The 15,883-nt window shown below is 37.9% G+C and overlaps 2 protein-coding genes across 2 annotated transcripts; both read left to right on the plus strand.

Moving 5' to 3' along the window:
* The first annotated feature begins 6,634 nt into the window (after positions 1–6,634).
* LOC109165146 (phospholipase A1-II 1-like) lies at positions 6,635–8,580 on the plus strand. The gene is made up of 3 exons (XM_019313796.1): positions 6,635–6,949; positions 7,084–7,435; positions 7,671–8,580. Exons 1-3 carry the CDS (start codon positions 6,717–6,719, stop codon positions 8,292–8,294), a joined length of 1,209 nt encoding a protein of 402 aa, XP_019169341.1. The 5' UTR covers positions 6,635–6,716; the 3' UTR covers positions 8,295–8,580.
* Positions 8,581–8,873: 293 nt separating this feature from the next.
* Positions 8,874–10,248, plus strand: LOC109166759. The gene is made up of 2 exons (XM_019315651.1): positions 8,874–10,093; positions 10,216–10,248. Exons 1-2 carry the CDS (start codon positions 8,874–8,876, stop codon positions 10,220–10,222), a joined length of 1,227 nt encoding a protein of 408 aa, XP_019171196.1. The 3' UTR covers positions 10,223–10,248.
* The last annotated feature ends 5,635 nt before the right edge of the window (positions 10,249–15,883 follow it).

The following is a 15,883-nucleotide window of genomic DNA, read 5'->3' on the forward strand; positions in this document are numbered from 1 at the left end:
CAGATTTTCCTATGTGTATTTACTTCGTCATAAACATGAAGCATTGGATGCCTTTAAGTCATTTAAAGCTGAAGTTGAAAACCAATGTAACAGGAAAATACACATAGTTAGGTCTGATAGGGGTGGTGAATACTATGGTAGATACACTGAGAATGGACAAGCACCTGGTCCCTTTGCTAAGTTTCTTCAAGAGCATGGGATGTTGTTCAATACACTATGCCTGGTTCTCCGGACCAAAATGGTGTAGCTGAAAGAAGAAACCGGACCCATTTGGATATGGTGCGGAGTATGCTTAGCAACTCTAAGCTTCCTAAGTCGTTGTGGGATGAAGCTTAAGACGGCAACGTATATATTAAACCCTGTTCCAACCAAGGCTGTCCCAAAGACAACGTTTGAGTTATTCAAAGGTTGGAAACCGAGTTTGCAACATATGCGTGTTTGGGGATGTCCGTATGAGGTGAGGATATATAACCCACACGAGAAGAAACTTGACCCAAGGACGATTAGTGCTTTATTTATTGGATATGCACAATCTTCTAAGGGTTATAGATTCTATTGTCCATCTCATACTATTAGGATAGTGGAATCAAGGAATGCTAAATTTCTTGAGGATGATTTAATTAGTGGGAGTGATCGGTTTAAGGACTTAGTTCCTTCCTTCGATCATATTGACTCTCAACCTTCTACGTCATCTGGTGGGGTTGTACTTATCCGCAGTGCTCCTTTAGTTCTGCCTGCAGATATACCACCTACCGTTGAGGTTCCACAAACTGTTGAGGATCAGCCTTTGGAAGAACTAGTTCAGGACTTACAGCAACCGCCTGAACTAGATTTCGAACCAATGGTTGAACCAACTCAGGATATACAGCAAGATTCTGAGCCGATGCAGACTGAACCAATTCAAGAACTGCCACCAGTTCCTGAAGAGGTAGTTGCCCCGCAGCCTGTACAAGGTGATGAGGGTCCAACCTTAAGACGGTCTACTCGAATAAGGCGATCAGCAGTTCCTAGTTATTATGTTTCGTATCTACAAGAATCTGACATAGGGGCCGAAAATGATCCTGAAACATTCTCTCAAGCCACAAATTGTGCACAGTCTGACTTATGGTTAGAAGCCATGAAAGATGAAATGAATTCCATGAAGGACAATGGAGTTTGGGATCTTGTTGAGTTGCCTAATGGGGCCAAGGCCATTGGCTATAAATGGGTTTTTAAGACTAAAAGAAACTCATTAGGCAACATTGAGAGATACAAGGCCCGGCTTGTTTCCAAGGAATTTACTCAAAAAGATGGAATCGATTACAAGGAGACTTTTTCTCCTGTATCAAAGAAAGATTCACTTCGGGTCATTCTGGCATTAGTTGCACATTTCAATCTTGAGTTGCAACAAATGGATGTGAAAACCGCTTTCCTAAATGGTGATCTAGAAGAGGAGGTTTATATGAAACAACCTGAAGGTTTCTCTTCTAGGGGTGGTGAGCATTTAGTATGTAAGCTTAAGAAATTCATATACGGTTTAAAACAAGCCTCCCGTCAATGGTATATCAAATTCGATGGGGTAATTTCTTCATTTGGTTTTGTTGAAAAATCCCTCAGATAACTGTATATACTAGAAGGTGAGTGGGAGTAAAATTTGTTTCCTTGTTTTATATGTGGATGACATCTTACTTGCCATCAATGATACGGGGATGCTTCGTAATGTGAAACAATTTCTTTCTAAGAACTTTGATATGAAGGATATGGGTGATGCCTCTTATGTTATTGGCATTAAAATTCGTAGAGATAGGTCACGGGGTATACTGGGTTTATCTCAAGAAACCTATATAAACAAAGTTTTAGAGAGATTTCATATGCAAAATTGTTCACCAAACGTTGCTCCCATTGCTAAGGGGGATAAGTTCAGTTTGGACCAATGTCTGAAAAATGACTTGGAGAAAGAATCCATGGAGAACATCCCTTGTTGGATGTCTTGGATATATTCAAGTCTGTACAAGACCGAACATTGCTTTTGCGGTTGGAATGCTTGGGCGTTACCAACACAATTTGGGGTTAGACTATTGGAGAGCTGTAAAGAGGGTTCTAAGGTATCTAAGATGAAAGGTTACAAGCTTGGGTTTAGGCAGACAGACAATTTAGATATTGTTGGTTATTCAGACGCGGACTTTGCTGGCTGTGTTGATTCTCGAAATCAACTTCAGGGTGCGTCTTTATTATGGCCAGTGGGGCTATCTCATGGAGAAGTGTTAAACAGTTCTTAATAGCTACTTCTACTATGGAAGCCGAGTTCGTTTCCAGTTTCGAGGCAACTTCAAAAGGTGTTTGGCTAAAGAATTTTATCACTGGACTTAGAACTATGGATTTTATATCTAAGCCATTGAAAGTCTACTGTGACAACCAGCTGCAGTCTTCCTAGCTAAGACCACAAAAGTGGGAGTCGAATTAAGCACATCGATATCAAGTTCTTAGCAATTAGGAATCGTGTCGAAAATAAAGTTATATTTATTGAACACATTCATACTGAGTTAATGTTAGCAGATTCCTTGACTAAATGCATGCCTTCAGTTAAATTCAAGGATTTGGTTCAGAAAATGAGACTTTCATCCACTTTGTGATTTGTATATACATTCAGTTTCAATAAAATTTTTTGACATTCAGACATTTCCTCAATTAAGTGTGTACACCTTCATTTGCTTCATATTGATGAGAAAATGTACTTCAGGGATTTGGAATAAACATAGAGTTTATTTCGTTGGGTTTTGTTTCCTAATTAAGTGCCCAATGGCAGTTTGCATTTGATCATAATGGATACTACTCGTGCTAATGAGAACATATCATTATGGTTGGTGTTTTTCTGTTATTGAGTGGTAGTGCTTGCACCAAGTGGGAGAATGTAACGTTTATCCGTTACTATTATTATAACATTAGGATAAGTTATGATAATATTCAGTATTTGATATGTGGTGCAACACTAATAACCTAATAGCTAGACTACCATTATGATTAGGAATCTAGTTAGGGTTTAGGAGACCTAAAGACAATCAACCACAATGATGGCCAGTGGTTATATAAGGTCACTAGTCCTCTCACTGCTCACATTACATACCTCATACACCATCTAGAGAGAGCTGAGTAAAGTGAGAGACAAAATACTCGTTATCTCTGCAGCAGTCCGGATCGTTCAACCGTGTTAAGAACTATGGGTGGAGGTTAGTCGATCCTATTATCACATATTATAATGATGCATGTGATATTTTAGTCTAACAATTTAATATGGCGGTCAGTCAGGAAACGGCCTACCAACGCATAAAGCGCGATATTACCCTCGGCGATAGCATCCACTGGCTCCTCCAAACCCCCCGCGTCCTCCTCGGCTAGGGTTAACTCATCAGCACAACCCTCTGTCAAATTGCTGACATCCATGATTCACAAGAGACACAGCTAGCGAGAATAACACGATCGAAACAGAAACAATCGATCAAGAAACACGAAGAAACAAAAACACAATCGAAACAGAAACACGAAGAACCCTAGAAATCTAGGGAGAAACCTCTCCAAGCGCACTCAGAGAGAGGACCGCTTTTTCCGGGCACTCCTCACGTATGACATTGGAGGGAATGTTTCTAATAGAGAGCATACTAATTTAGGTAGTTGTTGAGCCTAGGCTTGTGCATGCCATTAATGGACCGGAAAACCATGTGCGGAGCATGTTCTTATAGCATCTATATTCTCATTTGTTTAACTAGTATTACTATTGATGGTCCCGAGTGAATACATGCATGCAATGGAAAAGTCTAGATGGGTAAATTAGTATGGTTTACTAATTGAAAATTCTCTAAATTTCTAGAAAATTGGGAAATTAGAGAATAGAAAACAGAAAACATGTTTACGGCAAATTAGTATGGTTTACTAATTGAAAATTCTCTAAATTTCTAGAAAATTGGGAAATTAGAGAATAGAAAACAGAAAACATGTTTACGGCACGGTTTTTCATTTTGAAAACTGAAAACATTTTTTAGAAATTTTTAAAAATTATTTTTTAAATGGAAAACAAAATCATTTTATCATCTATTTGACTATATATATATCACTATAATAACCAAATTCTCACCGTTACTACTTACATATTTATTCATTACTAGCTATAATTACCTTCATTATCATATTTTTTCCTTATCACTATATTTTATCTTTTCTACACGCATTTACTTATATAAATATAACTTATTCGTTTACACTTAAAGTTATACATTATTCACATTAATGACTGAAAGTAAAGATTTGTACAAATCAACCATAAATCGGTCATTAATCGGTTGTTTTATTCTTTTACGTGTGATTGAATAGAAATCACTACATCAAAATCTTTCATCAGTTTAAGTTTCAACAAACATATATTTAGGCTATATAGTTAAGTGTTCAACATATGAGGAATGAAGTGTAAGAAAATTTAAATTTCCCTAAATTCTTCTAAATTTTAAGATTAAAAAGTACATTAAAATTTTTTAAAAGTGGACCCGTTTACTTCAGAAAATTGTTCTCTGTTTTCTATTTTTTAATTTTTTTTTTTTAGTTTTCATTCTCTGTTTTCTATTATCTATTTTCTCTTTAGAAACCTAGTTTACTAGCACTCTTTTTTTAATGTTTTTTAAGGCTGACGTTATAAAATTAACACAAGTTTAATTTCAAGTGATTTAAAAATCTATTTAAAATATATTTGAATATGTTTGGTTTAAATTGAATAATTAAATATAATTTTTACTTTTAAATCTAATATACGTAAGATTTTTACATTTGATATCTGAACCAAATTCATATCCGTATATAATTAACATAACTAAAAACATATCTGATCTGTACCATTAACCTATTAAGTTCACTTAAAATTTAGTTTAGATAATAGTTAAAATTTTTGAGCTAATATTTAAAATATTTTTGGATATATCCATTTTAATGACTTGTATACATATAATTTTTACTTTGATGTCTTAAATGTGTGAAATTTCAATATCCAATATCCGGACCAAACATGTATTACGACATAACATAACTAAAAATATCTGAACCAATAATCTATTGAGTTCAATCAAAATCTAAAACTTGGTGTGGATTTCAAGTTTTAATTTTGATAATGTGAATAATTTCTAACTATAAGCGTAACCAAATAAGTTATATTTATATAAATAAATGGGTAGGGTGTAGAAAAGATTGAATATGGTCATAAGGAAAAGAATATGATAATGAAGGTAATCATAATAAAGAATCAATATGTAAGTAGTAATAGTAAGAATTTGGTTATAGTGATATATAGTCAAATAGATAATACATGATTCTATTTTTTTACATTTGGAAAGAGTTTTTCAAAAGTTCCTAAAAATGTTTTCAGTTTTCAAAATGAAAACCCGTGTTAGTAAATATGTTTTATGTTTTCTATTTCCCAATTCTTCAATTTTTTCGAAAACTGAAAAAAAATTTCAGTTAGTAAACGATATTATTTTACCCCTCTAGACTTTTCCATTGCAAGCATGTATTCACTTGGGACCATCAATGGGAGGAAGAAACAAATGAGAATATAGATGCTATAAGAACATGCTCCACACATGGTTTTCCGGTCCATTAATGGCATGCACATAAATGGAAAAGATATTGAAGGAATTGGAAGTGTATTTGATAGTCTTTTTAAGCCGTAGTTCATTAATTGCACAAGCCTAGGCTCAACTACTTTCCAAATAAGTATGCTCTCTATTTCGTTACTTTTCCTAGAAGGGAAACTGCAAATTAAAGGACAACAAAGTAGAATATAACTATACCTTCACATGTAGTTATTATATATAAATTATTAATTAATTATTAATAGAAAAATGTGTGCTATATACCCCTACAAATACCCCCTACAAATACCACTGATAAACTTGTCACTTCTTGATTTGTCAAGTTTTAATAGGCGTTTTTTTTCACTTTTTCCTTTTTTATTTTAAATATCCTTATTAAAACTTGCGAGATCAGGAATTGACAAATTTGTGAGTGTAATGTAAGGGCATCTAGCACTGCTCTTATTAATAATATAGAGGGTCACTAGTTTTGCAAGTGGAAGAACATGAATAGAGTCACTCCTGAAGCTTTGAAGAAAGTTGAAAATAATAATAGAGAATTACGATAAAACATTCATGAATATAATAGCTGATCAAAAGCTCTCAAAACAGTTCAAAGAATCTTCCAGTTAGATTTTTATTGGGATTAACAACAAGAAGCAATAATAATAATGGAAGAAAGTAAAGAAGATAAGACTTACGTGGTTCGTCAATGTGCCTACATCGCATAAGTGAAATTATTCTTTTATTAATTTTGATTCTGATGGTGACGCGATACAACACCTAAAGATACATTATAAACGAAAATGTACCTTATATAAACAAAAAGTACATTATTTGAGTACATTATTTTGTATAATGCATATTTCGTACGTAAATAATGTACTTTTAATATATTAAAAAAATATTTTTTTTATGGTCAACACAGTACTAGTTCACATAATAATTTGCCTTCGTGTAATGAACACTAAAATTCGGCGCCCACGAGGAGCGCGAGCGCGAGCGGAATGGGCGATAGATTTGTATAAAAAGGGGGAGTATGTGTGGAGTTTCAGCACCACTTACAACTTCATACCAACAGAAATCCATAGAAATTAAAAGAAGAGAGAGAGAGAGAGAGAATTGAAGATGAGTGGCATTGCTAAAAGATGGAAGGTTCTAAGTGGGAGTGATAACTGGGAAGGGCTACTGGACCCTTTGGATTCGGATCTCCGCCGCTACCTCATTCACTACGGAACCATGGTTTCACCCGCAACCGATTCTTTCATCAACGAACCAGCTTCCAAAAATGTGGGATTACCGCGATATGCCAGGAGAAACCTCCTTGCTAACTGTGGACTAGTGAAGGGAAACCCTTTCAAGTATATATTATATAATAAATTAAAGCTTCTCTCTCTCTCTCTCTCTCTCTCTCAGTTTCTGTTCTGATCTCATTCACCCACAAGCTAGTTTAATTTATATGTTTTTTTTTTTTTTTTTTTGTTAATTGTTTAAGATATGAAGTGACCAAATACTTCTATGCACCATCAACAATCCCACTCCCAGATGAAGGGTATAATGTGAGGGCAACCCGAGCGGATGCAGTGCTAAAGGAATCAAACTGGAATGGATATGTTGCCGTGGCCACGGATGAAGGAAAAGTTGCTTTGGGACGAAGAGACATTCTGATTGTTTGGAGGGGAACGATTCGAAAGTCGGAGTGGAATGAGAATCTCACATTTTGGTTCGTCAAAGCGCCATTATTCTTTGGCCAAAACTCTGATCCTCTGGTCCACAAGGGCTGGTACGATATGTATACCACCATCAATCAAGATTCCCAATTGAATGAAAAGAGTGCCAGAGATCAGGTATATATGTGTTATATATAGATTACACTCCTCATTTTGTTAGATCGAGTGTTTACTAGGCGACTTATGCCAAAAGATATAGCTAAGATCATATAAACAAATCCCTCGGTCACACTGGGTGCTAGACTTGCCTTTACCAGCCTCTTCTCAACACATTTTGTATTTTTATTTTTATTTCAATGTCTTTTAGGCATTGTAGAATTTGACTTCACTTGCCTTTGTTATATATATATAGATTCGTGAAGAAGTTGCAAGACTTGTTGAGTTATACAAGGACGAGGACATTAGCATAACCGTGACAGGACATAGCTTGGGTTCATCCATGGCAACACTAAACGCAGTAGACCTAGCTGCCAATCCAATCAACAATAATAAAAATATTCTTGTCACTGCTTTCTTGTATGCAAGCCCCAAAGTAGGGGATGAGAATTTTAAAAATGTCATTTCTAATCAACAAAACCTTCGAGCCTTGCGAATCTCCGACGTGAATGATATTGTTACAGCGGTTCCGCCGTTTGGATGGAAAGAGGGTGACAATACAGCAATACTTTACGGAGATGTGGGGGTGGGTTTGGTGATTGATTCTAAGAAATCCCACTATTTGAAGCCTGACTTTCCAAACCTGTCAACTCACGACTTGATGCTTTATATGCATGCAATTGATGGATACCAGGGGTCTCAGGGAGGATTTGAGCGTCAGGAAGACTTTGATCTTGCTAAAGTTAATAAGTATGGGGATTATTTGAAAGCCGAGTATCCTATACCAATAGGATGGTTTAACATAAAGGATAAAGGAATGGTTCAGCAGGACGATGGAAATTATATCCTTGACGATCATGAAGTGGACAAGACATTTTAAACAGAAACAGTTTGGTGCATGCAATATGCATGCATGTGTGTTTGAATAAAGCTAAGTCTTCTATAGCTTCATGAAGACCTTTCTATAATTATTGAGTGTGTTTTGAATAAAATTGGAGCTGAGGCAACTAGCCGCTTGTGGCTAGCTGTCTAGTCCAATGCATGTATGTGTGCAAGGTTTGCTAGCTAGCTTGTATTTGAATTATTATGCATGTTTCAATAATCTCTTTTAAGCAATAATATATATAATAATAAAAGATCAGACTTGATCGAATTGCTTGCTTTTACTTTGCTTTGTTCCTGCATGCTTAACAAAACTAATTTAATTTGCTACTCAAATCTGGGGTTGTTTAATTTACTTTGAATAATCTTCTTTCTTATTAGAGGAAGATTAAAAATATAGAAAGGGTATGGATGTAATTTTCTCTTTTGGTTGTTACAACTGCCATAAGTCTCTTTTGTATAAGTGGCCGTCTTCCTTTCCTTTGCCATGTAACGTCACTTTCCACTTTCCATCTCAGATGAATAAACAAATGAAACCATCTTCACTTTCCCTTCACCTGTGATCTCTGTTCTCGAAATGGTATCAGAGCCACGCTCGTATCTCGCCATCGTCACCGGCGTGGCTAGCCAAGGAGGACATGCGACGACGACACCAATAGTTGGATCGCCGATACGCACGACCTCAGCAACAACTCCACAGAGGAGTTCTCATCCACAGAGGAGCCATGCAGTGGAAGATATGGAAAATCCGTACTTCCTCAGTGCAAGTGAGAATCCGTCCACGATCCTAGTTAGTCCTCCATTAACAGGGAGTTCTAACTACGCTTCCTGGTGCATCTCAATGAGAATTGCTTTGGAAGTCAAAAATAAGTGGTGTCTCGTTGACGGGAGTCTTCCGGCACCGAGCAGAGACCACAATCGCTACGCAGCTTGGAAGCGATATAGTTTGATGGTTTGTTCGTGGATCTTCAGGTCGGTGGACTCATCGATCGCTCAATCTATCATGCATCTGGACAAAGCAGCAGACGTGTGGGAGGATTTGAGAAAGCGGTTTGCACAGTATGATGCGCAGAAAATCTCCGTATTACAAAACGAGATCTATGACTTAAAGCAATGTAATCTCTCTATTAGTGATTACTATACAAAATGTAGAATTATGTGGGAACAAATGAATGCATTAAGGCCTATTCCTATATGCAAGTGTGATCCGAAATGTGCCTGTGATCTTATTGATGTGATTAGAAAGGAACGGGAAGTCGATCAGGTCATACGTTTTCTTCAGGGACTAAATGATGAGTATAATGGCTTGAAATCTAATATCCTTGTGCTTGATCCGTTGCCAGAAGTGTATAAAGTGTTTGTGATGACAGAAAAAGTAGAAAGGCAGATTGGTACATCAAGTTTGAATGTAAAAAGTATGGAGTTCAGCCAGGCCAACGCGGTTCAGAGTGCAGATGATATGGTTGCTGCTATGAAGACGTACAATGTCAAGAGGTATGGAAACAATGGAAGCAGTAAACCTAAGTGTGTTTATTGTGGAATGACGGGGCATACGATTGATAAATGCTACAAAAAGCACGGTTATCCCCCCGGTTGGGTCCCAGGTTATAAGTCCAAGATGAAACAGCAGAGTGCCGCACCTGTGATGAGTAACACTGCTGATTTGGGGATCTCCAATGATCAGTTTCAGAAGCTAATGTTGGCTTTGCAAAATCAGTTGGGGCAGCCTGCTGGTTCCAGTGCTACAGCAGCAGTATCTTTAATCCCAAAATTTACTGAGGAGGCTAAAGAAGGCAGGTATCCTATCTCTCATGTTAATTCGCTTTCAATTTGTGCATCCACTTGGATCTTAGATTCTAGTGCTACGGACCACATAACTTGCTCTATTGAATTCTTTGATGAATATTATAATGTTGAAGGAGATGAAGTTAGCCTACCAAATGGAAATCGAATTGCAGTTAGAAATAGAGGGACTGTTAAACTTGGACACAATCTGCTCTTAAGATATGTCATGCACATCCCATCCTTTCAATTTAATATTGTGTCAGTAAGCAAATTGCTCCAAGACACCCCTCACAGTTTAATCTTCTCTTCTGGGCAGTGCATAATTTAGAAAAACCGGATGGGATGACGGTTGGTTTAGCTGAACAAGAGAAAGGGCTCTATCTAATGAAGCCACCATTGGAATCTGCGAATTACAAAAGTCTAGTTATGCAATGTAATAGAGCTGAAATTTGGCATAGACGCTTGGGACATTTTCCCATAAATAAGATGCACTTGTTTAAAGAAATACAGAATTTGCCTATGGTTAATAAAGCTTGTGATGTGTGTCACCTAGCAAAACACAAACGTCCCCTTTTCCTACGAGTATTTCATCTTCAAATACATGCTTTGAGCTAATTCATGCAGATATTTGGGGGCCTTTCCCGGTGTGCACAATGAAAGGGAAACGTTATTTTCTTACTTTGGTGGACGATCATTCTCGTTTTACATGGTTACGGTTGATGAAGGCAAAGTCAGAGGTTAAAAGCTTGCTAAAACAGTTCCATAACCTGGTATATACTCAGTTTGGGCTCTTGATCAAGACGATTAGAAGTGACAATGGGCCTGAGTTTGCCTTGGCAGATTTCTATGGTGAAAAGGGGATAATCCATCAAACCTCATGTGTCAACACTCCACAGCAAAACGCTGTGGTGGAAAGGAAGCATCAACGTATCCTTAATGTTGCTAGGACTTCGCGTTTCCAAGCTCGGCTTCCTCTAGAGTTTTGGGGACAATGTGTTATGCATGCCGTGTACATTATCAACCACATCCTATCTCCGGTGATTGAAGGAGTGAGTCCCTACTACAAGATATATGGTAAAGATCCTCCTCTTGATACACTCAAAGTTTTTGGCTGTTTATGTTTTGCTTCCACTCTGCCTCACTCAAGGAATAAAATAGAACCAAGAGGAAGAAAATGTATTTTTGTTGGAATACCGGCTAACATAAAAGGGTATATGTTGTATGACTTGCTTGATAATTCCATCTTTGTCTCGCGAGATGTGGTTTTTTATGAGCAGGAGTTCCCTTTTCTGAGCAGCCAAGCACACCACCTCAATTATTTAATCATTCATTGCCGAATATCCCTACAACCACTCTGATGAATTATGAGCAGCCTGTTGATTGGAGACAATCCCCAGTGAACTTTCCTGCCAGTGATCACTTATCATGTGAGCTCACCCATGATACATCCCAAGGTTCTTCTGATGGTCAAGCATCCCTTGAAACTACAACCAATGATACTCAAGACATAACCAATCATGAGCAGGAAGCCATTGTTAATCCTCCCCTGAAAAGGTCGAACAGAGAAAGGCGTATGCCAAATAAACTACAAGAATACTACTGTGATATGGTTCAAATGCAAGGTTCTTCACCCCACAGTTTCTCCAAATTTATGTCATGTGATCATCTCACAGCATCACACAAGGCTTTCACATTGTCAGTAACATCTATTACGGAGCCTCGCACTTATAATCGGGCCATCAAAGAAGAGTGTTGGAGGAATGCAATGTAGACAGAAATTATTGCCCTGCAAAATAATAATACCTGGCAATTAACAGACTTGCCCATTGGAAAGATACCTATAGGTTGCAAATGGGTTTACAAGTTCAAACTCAAGGCGGATGGCACCGTTGAACGCTACAAGGCTAGGTTGGTAGCGAAGGGCTATACACAACAATTAGGAGTGGACTACATCGAAACTTTTTCCCCGATAGCTAGGATAACCACCATTCGGGCTTTCCTAGCAGTGGCTACATCTAAAGCATGGCATGTTCACCAATTAGACATCAACAACGCTTTTCTTCATGGGGATTTAGACGAAGAAGTGTATATGGTTCTCCCCCCGGGCTTTCAAGTAGAAAAGCCAAACCAAGTCTGTAAATTGTTGAGATCGTTGTACGGCCTAAAGCAGGCAAGTCGGCAGTGGAATGCCAAACTCACAGCAGCTCTCTTGAATGACGGTTTCAAACAATCCTCTGTTGATCCATCTTTATTCTCTAAAGGAACAGGCAGTAACTACATTGCTATCTTGGTATACGTTGACGATATTCTTGTAGCAAGCAGTGATTTGCTTCTCATCCAACAACTCAAACACCTACTGGACAAGGCTTTTAGAATCAAAGACTTGGGTGTTTTGTGCTATTTTTTTTGGGTATCGAAGCCAAACTTTCAACTGCCGGTTTAAGCTTATGCCAAAGGAAGTATGCTTGTGACATTTTAAGTGATGTTGGATTCATTAATTGTAAACCAGTAAACACGCCCATGGTTCCAGGAACTCACCTACTGCAAGAAGATGGCACAATTTTGAGTGATCCAGGAAGCTATCGGCATTTGATTGGTAAACTGTTGTATCTCACGGCCACGAGGCCAAACATTACATATGATGTTCATAAATTGAGTCAGTTTGTTAGCTCTCCAACTGAAAAGCACATGGCTGCTGCTCATCGAATACTCCGTTACATCAAAGGCTCTCTCGGTCAAGGAATATTTTATCCCACAACAACCACTCTTCAACTCAAGGCCTTTTCCGATTCAGATTGGGCTTCTTGTGCTGACACTCGCAAATCTGTAACAGGCTATTATATATTCCTTGGTCCTTCTCTCATCTCATAGAAGTCAAAGAAACAGGCAACAGTATCAAAATCTTCCACAGAAGCAGAGTACCGGGCTTTTGCAACCACTGTTTGTGAGCTACAATGGATCACCTCCCTACTTCATGATTTGCACGTTACTGTAAGTGCTCCTGCTATTGTTTTTGCGATAATAAGTCTGCTATTGCAATCTCCGAGAATGATGTTTTCCACGAAAGAACTAAACACATCGAGATCGACTATCACGTTGTACGGGAAAGGATTGTTCAAGGCCTAGTTAAACTGCTCTCTGTTCCCACTGGTAACCAAGTTGCAGATGGCTTCACCAAGCCTCTACCTTTTTCTTAGTTCCAATTCTTTGTATCTAAGCTGGGTGTTCAAAATTTACACACGCCAGCTTACGCGCGGGGGGGGGGGGGGGGGGGGCGGGGGGGGGGTATTAGAGGAAGATTAAAAATATAGAAAGGGTGTGGATGTAATTTTCTCTTTTGGTTGTTACAACTGCCATAAGTCTCTTTTGTATAAGTGGCAGTCTTCCTTTCCTTTGCCATGTAACGTCACTTTTCACTTTCCATCTCAGATGAATAAACAAATGAAACCATCTTCACTTTCCCTTCACTCGTGATCTCTGTTCACGAAATTTCTAGCTCTTTTTGCCCATTCTAGGTTTGTGCCTAGATCAGATCTGCAAACTGGCGGGGTGAAGATTAGGTTAATCAATTGAACTGATCGAAGAAATTCAGTTAATTGCTTTGATTTTTTTTTTGGTGCGTTTGTCGCCCTTAGCTGAAGGCGTTATCTGATCCTTGGCACCGGCCTGCTGCCAGCGTTGACGTCCATAAGAGCGTTGAGATCCGAGGGGGATGAGTTCCGAACACGAGTTTCCCAATCTATATTTTGTCCAAAATTTGCAAGTCAATCTGCACATTGGTTCCCCTCTCTCATAATATGAGAGATTCTGACCGTATTAAACTTGTTGATGAGGTCGAAACAATCTTTAATTAAAGTAACGACTTCCTCTATTGGATGATAGCGTCTACACAAATGTTAGCGTCTACACATAGCGTCTACACAAATAAGCGTCTACACAAATGATAGCGTCTGCACAAATGTAAAAGAGGATAGAAATATATTAAAGGGGTAGTTAAGTCTTTTCTATCTTCTTAGCAGTTATAACTGCCATCCTTTCCTCTTGTACGTATAAAGGCTCTTTCCTCTGCTGAATCAATATACTTTACCTTTTCCACTCATAGCTTATCTCTGCTCGTCTCTTTTTCACTCCCAACTACATGTAACTATTTCGTCATTCTCTCCCTTGCAGGTCCCATTATTCATGATTGCAACAACTGTCGGCTTGTCCATTTCCACCCAAATCTTTTCAACCCCTTCACTCAAACAGAACTGTAGACCCTCCCTTAGACCCCCACAGCTCCGCTAAGAAACTATCAGTAGCTCCAACTTTCGTTGAGAAACCCTTCACCCAACGACCATGTTCATCCCGAAGAAATTCAGTTAATTGCTCTGATTGATTTGCATTGAGATTATTAAATTAATAATACCGATTATCTATTAGTTTTATTCAAAAGTTTGGTTAATCAAAATTGTTAGGGTGTGTTTGGTTGGAACATGGGAATGGGAATTATTACTTGGTAATTGAGAAGGGTTTTGGTGATACTATTTTTACATTGATTGCAGTATAATTCTCAAATAAATAATTACTCAGAGTAACGAGTTATCCATCCACAGGGAAGTGAGGCGTATCAAATACTAGCTACTAATCTATTCTTGTGAAGCTAATCCTAATGATTATCATGGATGGTTGATTAAAATAATTAAAAGAAAACAAAGAAGCAGGTTTGTGAAAACAATAGAGAGAATGAGATTCTTGGGATTCAAGTATTTAATCACCTAGTGCCAACCTTAAGAACAATATTAAATCTGGATTAAACAAATGTGAGAATGCATATAGGGGAAAGAGTTACTCCCGTAATCTCTAACCTAAGTGAATATTTGCTCCCGCGATATAAACACACAACAATGTAAGAACAAGCATTCACAATAAACTCTTAACTACTACCATCTCCTGATGCGCAATAATCAATAATTAAATTCCCTAACATATATGCCCTCTCTCAAGATGCAACAATTAAGTGCAATTGTGGGTACTCTCAATTATGCCTAACTCCCGTTATGACATAAGGATAGCTATGAAACAAGTAATTCGAGCCCTGAACTACTAGCAAAAACAATATAATCATAGTTGCAACAGAAGTATAAAACCCAAATAATAATATATTAAGAATCTGAGAAACATGCACATAGGTTCATATCCACTTTTTACCCAAGAATCTCTAAGGGAATTTAGCCAAGCATGGCTAAATTATACATAGCAATTAATATAAAGAGTTTACTAATAATCAAAGTAAGTAGAGGAATAAACCAAGTGATTCTCCCAAATCTCCCTAGCTTTTCTTCTTGCTTCCAAAGACAACTTGTAGCTCTTGATTCGTTTTCTTCCTATCTCCTAAACATAGCATAGGATCTTCTAGGATTGAGAAAGGCGGGCTTTTATAGGGGAACCAAGCTAGGGGCAAAAAGGGAGTTTTCTTTGCGAAAACCGACCTAAAATTTGCACAACAGGATTCGACGTCTCGACGTGTCGAACCGAGACGTTGATTTCACGGACGCGTAATGTAAATACTCGACGCGTCGAGAGATACTACTCTCAAATGGATTCGATTCTGTAATTTTTGGACGTGTCGAGAGATGCTGCTCTCAGACGGATTTGATTTTGTAATTTTTGGACACGTCGAGTCTCCTGTATACTCGCCCTTCGGTCCACTTTGGCTCCAAACTTGTCCTAAAACTTCTCTTGCTTTTACACTTGACCTACAATGGTTTCAAAGCACTAACAAACACCGTCAAACATTTAAAACAAGTGTAAACCATATCT

Source organism: Ipomoea nil, unplaced genomic scaffold (genome assembly GCF_001879475.1).
Source record: "Ipomoea nil cultivar Tokyo-kokei standard unplaced genomic scaffold, Asagao_1.1 scaffold0317, whole genome shotgun sequence".
In the NCBI taxonomy this organism is placed as follows: Eukaryota; Viridiplantae; Streptophyta; class Magnoliopsida; order Solanales; family Convolvulaceae; genus Ipomoea; species Ipomoea nil.

Bases quoted from the DNA above. Each gene is read 5' to 3' on its own strand.
- LOC109165146 (XM_019313796.1), top strand. From the start codon at position 6,717: ATGAGTGGCATTGCTAAAAGATGGAAGGTTCTAAGTGGGAGTGATAAC. The intron at 6,950-7,083 runs GTATATATTATA...TAATTGTTTAAG, and splicing joins GTGAAGGGAAACCCTTTCAA to ATATGAAGTGACCAAATACT. The intron at 7,436-7,670 runs GTATATATGTGT...ATATATATATAG, and splicing joins AAAAGAGTGCCAGAGATCAG to ATTCGTGAAGAAGTTGCAAG.
- LOC109166759 (XM_019315651.1), top strand. From the start codon at position 8,874: ATGGTATCAGAGCCACGCTCGTATCTCGCCATCGTCACCGGCGTGGCT.